Source organism: Sorex araneus, chromosome X (genome assembly GCF_027595985.1).
Source record: "Sorex araneus isolate mSorAra2 chromosome X, mSorAra2.pri, whole genome shotgun sequence".
Taxonomy (NCBI): Eukaryota; Metazoa; Chordata; class Mammalia; order Eulipotyphla; family Soricidae; genus Sorex; species Sorex araneus.
This window is the reverse complement of record NC_073313.1, coordinates 367251564-367258062: the sequence shown is the minus strand read 5'-3', so window position 1 is coordinate 367258062 and position 6499 is coordinate 367251564. Positions and strand designations below refer to the sequence as shown.

Genomic DNA, 6499 nt, shown 5'->3' with positions numbered 1-6499 from the left:
GAAGAAAGTGTGTGAAGATTGTATCTAACCCTGGAGCCGTTGTATGAGAGATTACTAACAGGTAATCTGTTATAGGTAATTGGTTATAGGTTGAGCCTTGTATGCTAATATTTATATATATTCATACACACATATACACACACACACACATATATATATATATATACACACACACACACACACACACACACACTGATCAAGATTGGTTGCCTTCTACTTTACACCCTATCGAATGTGGTTTGCTACTCTTGGTACATCAGTGGCAGAGTATGATATTTGCGGTCGCATGTTCCAGGAATTCTAAAAATTTAAATAAGGTGATACAGCTGGACTTAAATTTTTAATTGAATGGTGAGCTTGGGGTCTAGAGGCATCTCTGGCTTGTTGCTCTCTTCTGAGATTTGTGAGTCTCTGAATCATGTCTGTTAATGAGCTTATATGGCGCCAGAGGCAGTTTGTGGACATGACTGCCAGGCTCCCAGAAGAACAGGGAGATGGAGAGAGGTTGCCCATTCCCAACTTTGTGAAAACCTGGAGGTTTCAGTCACAAAACCTGCATACCTTTTTCAGCAAATTCATTTTCATGAATGAAGCTCATCCTGAGCCTGTGGAGACTGGCCCTGAGCATGGTAACGATTGGGTTTTTGAGGTTTTCAGCTGCCAGGGCTCTGTTTGGGTGGGTGGTGGGTTCATCAACCCACCTTGGGGGTGCCCCCTATGAGACTCAGCCTGATGTGGGGTCTGGGGCATCTCTCCAGCTTGTTGCTTTCTGAGGTTTGTGAGTCGCTAATGTCAGGGTTTGTTTCTGTTCTTGTTTTGCTTTTTGGGTCACACCCGGTGGTGCACAGGGATTATGCCTGGTGCTGTTCAGGGGACCATATGGGATGCTGGGAATTGAACCCGAGTCAGCCGCGTACAAGGCAAATGCCCTACTCGCTATACTAGCTCCAGGCCCTGGGCCATTCTATTTTGAGGGAATTTAGAAACTGGTTTCATCTGGACTGTTCCATGCCCTTTTTATTTTTTTCTCTTTGGGTCACACCCAGCGATGCTCAGGGGTTCCTCCTGGCTCTGCACTCAGCAATCACTCGTAGCAGTGCTCAAAGGACCATATGGGATGCTGGGAATTGAACCCGGGTCGGCAGCATGTAAGGCAAACACCCTGCCCGCTGTGCTATCACTCCAGCCCCTGTTCCATGCCTTTTTGACAGCTGATTTTGCTTTATATGGGTTAGCTGATGTAAGTAGTAACTATGATAAGACTATAAATACATATACAAAACCTTTGTTTCAGATTTTGGAGGGGTCTATTTTTTTTTTCTTTTTGGGTCACCCAGCAATTCACAGGGGTCATCTGGCTCTGCACTCAGGAATTATCCCTGGTGGTGCTCGGGGGGACCACTGGGATGCTGGGAATCGAAACCGGGTTGGCGGCGTGCAAGGCAAAAGTCCTACCCACTGTGCTACTGCTCCAGCCCCAGGAGTCTAAATATTTACCTGAAGATTTTTCCCTTCCAAGATTTTCCTTCTAATTGTTAGCTCTTTAAGAAATTTTATAATTCCTTAGGCCAGCAAGACTTTGTCTTTTTAAAATTTTTTATTCATTTTTTAAAAATTGAATCTCAAATGAGATACACTGTTACAAAGTTGTTCATGGTTGGGTTTCCGTCATACAGTGTTCCAACACTGTCCCTCCACAGTGTCATTTACCAGCACCATGTCCCCAGTTTCCCTCCTGCCAACACTCTCCCCTCATCCCCCGCCTGCTTTTCTTCTCTTCCTCCCTGAACCCCTCATCTTTCTTTTTTGGGCCATACTCAAAGGTCCTCAGGTTACTCCTGGCAGTGCTTGGGAAACCATAAGAGATGCCAGGGATCGGAGCCCATCAGCCATGGGCAAGACAAACACCCTGCCTGCTGTTCTGTTGCTCAGCCCCGAGACTACCACATTCTGACTGAGTTCTATTTCCCTGCAGGCTACGTAAGTTGGAAAATAACCTCAGAGAAAGAAATACTTAATGCAGATCTCCTAGTATATGGCTTTATATAGTTTAGTTTAGTTTTTTTTTCCACACCCAAGGATGCTCAGGGGTTACTCCTGGCTTTACACTTAGGTATCACTCCTCATGGACAGACACAGGGGAACCATATAGGATGTTGGGGACTGAACCTGGGTCAGCCACATGCCAGGCAAATGCCCTGCCCACTGTACTCTCACCCCCGTCTCTTTTTTTGTCTTGAAAGTCTTCTAATCGCCACTGCTATATCTTTTTGTGTTTCTAAAAGATAAGCCAAACACAAGCTTCTCTTCCATTACCAGAAGGCAACCCCTGAAATCTCAAAAAGTTTAAAAAAATTAAAGGCAAAATAAATTTTATTATTTTCAATCCATTAGGATAAAAACCCACTTTAATGCAGCTGGATCTTTTTTTAAATTCATTTCCTCTGAAGAAAAGTACAAAAGACCAGGTTAAAACTGAGACAAAGCACTTAAACTCCTTCCATTCAGTCCAAAAACAAACTGTAAATAATTCATTCCACCGAAAGAACTTTTGTACAAAATATATAGAATTTTACACAATAAACAAACACTGCTATGTGTTAAGCTAGAATTCTAGTATCTGCTTTTTCTCCAGTTGTTCCCAAGCACAAAGCATATCTGCAAGTCAATAATCTAAGAAACTCTATGGGCAGACTACCTCTGAATCAAGTCTATCCTTATGATACCTGGGAAGATAGCACCAGTTCTTTCCCTTGGCTTAAAATCCATTACATGTCAAAGCGTCAGGGCTTTCTGGTGGGTGTTGGGGGCATGGCCAAACCTGCCCGCACTCCACTGAATGGTCACTCCTGGTGGGGCTTCTGTGTGTTCCGGGGATGGCCCCCTAGTGGCCGAACGCAAGGCAAGCGCCCCCCCTTGCAGCAGTATTGCTCTGGCCCTACATCAAGAAGTTTTAATTTACTTTACAAAACTTTGAATTAACAGAGCAAGCTAATGCTTAAGATGTTAAGACTTACATTTTAGGAGGTAATATGACAGAGGTCAATGCAAAATCTAAAAGTTGACAATCTACACCTATTATTAGTTTAGAAAACCTCAGCAACTTTCATCCTTATTGAAAAGGACAGAACCACTCCCTTATACCTCCTACTCTAAAGCTACTTTTCCTGGCCTTTCTAGGAAAGAAACAGCTTTAAATAAAACGTGGTCTCTGTAAGTCAGAAAAAATAGTTCTCTAGCAACTTCAAACATGGCGAGGAAAGAAAATAACTTCTACACACAGATGTATATTCGTATGGGAATACAACTCTGACTAAAGGCTTATGACCATTGGACTTTATAGCTTCTAATATTTGAAATCTGTTATCTAAAAGCTTATCCAATAAAAAAGGTAAGTTATTAATTATTGCATAGAATAATTGTTATTATAAATAAATTTACTGCTGGTAAAGGAGACTGTATTTTAAAAGGTGGACTCAAGGTTTCTAAAATCTTTCGAAGGAAAATGCAAAATGAAATGAGCTTTGGTGAAAAATTTTACATTTAGGGTACTTCTAGTTCTTCTTATATAAGTAACTTAATTACCAATATTTCGTAATATCTGAGACATTTAGATACTATTCAAACTGACAAAAATTTATACTACTTTCCTACTTATTTTATTGTATGGGGATTTCTAAAATCAATTAGAGGAGACATAAGTTATAGCTAAAAAAGATGATCTTAAGAAATCATACATGTTCTCCAGTTAGATAAATCTTTCAAAAGAACAAGAATAAAATTAAGGAGAAAGTAAGTCTTCATTATAAAATGCTTTTCTATTAGGGAAAACAAGGTTTCTGAAATCGTAATTTATTTCCTCAAAATCAAGGACGTTTTTACCAAGTGAAAGTACTTTGTTAATATTGGTTACTACTATAAAATTATTTCTTCTACCCATTTTATGTAACATCATTTAAGCACCAAAGAAAATTTCTGTAAACAAACTTTTAATCAGTAAACTAAGTGCAAATATCCATTTGCTTTCATTACAATATTTTAAAGGCCAGGAATCTCTACTACCTACAATGACATTTTTGTAATAAAAATCCAGGCATGTACAAACAAGAAATAGAATTACTGTACATTTGGGGGCACAAAAGGTTGAGTAATAGACTAAGACATCAGTTAACAAAGGGAGCACACAAGAACCTAGAAAATATATGCAATATATAAAAACAGTAATTTAGTTCATTGAAGAGACTAATAAGTAATATTAAAGATGGGATATCCACTGCCTTATAATTATCCTGTAAACCATAAGAAAGCAATAAGCAATAAATTATACATATTTTGGCTCTCAGCACTTTCCTTCTCTCATCCACAATATTTTTTTTTTTAATTAGCAGTTGAAGTTGTCCTGCTTCACTTGTCTGCTCAGGGCTTACTCCTGACTCCTGCTCAGGAGCCCTGCCTGGAAGCGTCTGGGGACTGAACAGGGCAATCATGAGCAGGAAAGTACCCATCCCACTGGACTGACTCCACCCCAAAATGGTCTTTGTCTAAATATTAGAATAATCCTAGCAGAAAATAAATTCCATGAGGAATAAGTTAACAGTCTACGACAGATTTCTGACAGATGTACTTGAAAACAATACTGCAGGTCACATGAGGATTGATCTACATATTGTATGACAGAGTAACTCAACCCTTCAAACAACCTCACCCTCCTCTCTTTCAGCAAATTTGCTTCGTTGCCATCATTTTACTTTCCAAAACGTATAGAAGGTAAAAAGAAAAATAAAAAATAAAAAGAATACAACTCTTTAATGTCTGTAAATTTATGAAGAAAACAATCCCAAAATACCTTCTCCTCCTACTGTCACACTGGGAAGTCTCATTTGGCACACTGGGTTTATACAAAGAAAAAAGAAGAGGGTAAAAAAAGTATTTGGTGTTCCAACCACTTCAGTAAAGAGAACAGTTGAAAAGGAAAACAGGAACAGTTACTACTGAAGACACCAAAAGACACATAACCAAGGCTCTTGTGTTTTCTACCATTCACTGTCTCCGGAATACTTTACTCTGCAACACAATATACAAATATTTACACTACGACGCTGCTGGGAAGGACCAGACACAGGTTCTGCTGTGCTCCGAGCTGCAGTGCCCAGTGGGTTAGCCATGATCAAGGCAGGAAGGCCTTAAAGAAAAGATTCCTTTATGCATGAAACTAACCATACTGTAAATCAAGATGCATGAAACCAAAAATATTATTTAAAAAATGAAAATATTCCATTTGCATTGTATATCTTATTTAAATTTTTTTCATGTTTAATCTTCTAGGATGCAGAATTAGAAATATGAAAAGTTCTGTAAACTTAGGCTGAGTTTCTGTAGCTGGTAACTATTCTTTGAAGATGGCGCTTCTCTCCTGGAAAGTGGAATATTCTGCAGCTTACAAATGTCTTAAACAGTAGTATCTCCAAAGTCCTTGTTCCAGCGTACATATGCTTCTAAGGTTTGAGGGCTCACACTGCGTTTTATCTTTTTCAAGGATTCAGTGAAGTCTGCTAGCCGAATATTTCTCATCTAGATTTAAAAAAGAACAAAGGACAAAATAAATGATAAACACATAATAGTAATTAATGATTATAATAATCATTAATGTAAATATAGACATACATTCTCATAAATTATGGCAATCTTATTTTATATACCATATATGTCTCAATTGGAGGCAAGATGGCGCCGACGCCGCCTGAGCCCCTCGAGCTCTCCCGAACCCGGCTCACCATCTCGCCTTAGACAACGCACAGCTCAGCACGCCAGGCATGGAACTCTACGCGTGATCCCTGATGGAACTCTACGCATGATCCCTACTGGAACTCTACTCGTGATCCCTGCTGGAACTCTACGTGTGATCCCTGATGGACATCGCTGGCTGTTTTGCAGGATTCAGACAGAATGGCGTGGGCGAGGCACGGAGAAGCAGCAGCGTCACCACCTGCCCTGGCCAGGCCAAGTCGCAGTGCCATGGTAGCAGTGCTCGCAGTGGCTCATCCACTGAGGGCTGCTGTCAGGCAACCACCGGGTGACCTGGGACTCGGTGCAGGTGTTCGACCTGGCACAGACCCTTCTCAATAGGGTCCTGCTGTGCCAGCTGCTTAACAACCTCTGGGCGCACTCCATCAACATCAAGAAGATCAACCTGAGGCTGCAGATGTCCCAGGTGCTGCCCAGAGACGCAGGCAGGTGCGTGTTTGCCAGTGTGCAGATCGTTACAACATGCCAGTCGACCAAAAGCTTACATTCGGTAGACTGGGAACACCTGTAAAGGCCATAAGAGGCCGCCCCAAAAGCCTCCGGCAAGCTACTCAGAGTATCCCACCCGTACAGCTGAACCTGGCAAGCTACCTGTGGTGTACTCGATATGCCAAAAACAGTAATGACAGTCCTCATTCCCCTGACCCTGAAAGAGCCTCCAATATGCCATCGGGTACACTATCATGCTACAGGG

General features: G+C 41.0%; 1 protein-coding gene across 1 annotated transcript in view; it reads right to left on the bottom strand.

Annotated features, from left to right (window-relative positions):
* Positions 1 to 2355: 2355 nt before the first annotated feature.
* SPAST (spastin) overlaps positions 2356 to 6499 on the bottom strand; it is a 43005-nt gene continuing 38861 nt past the window's right edge. The window contains exon 17 of the mRNA XM_055120908.1: positions 2356 to 5571. Coding sequence (XP_054976883.1) covers positions 5449 to 5571 — 123 coding nt within the window. The 3' untranslated portion in view covers positions 2356 to 5448. The remainder of the gene's footprint in view (positions 5572 to 6499) is intronic.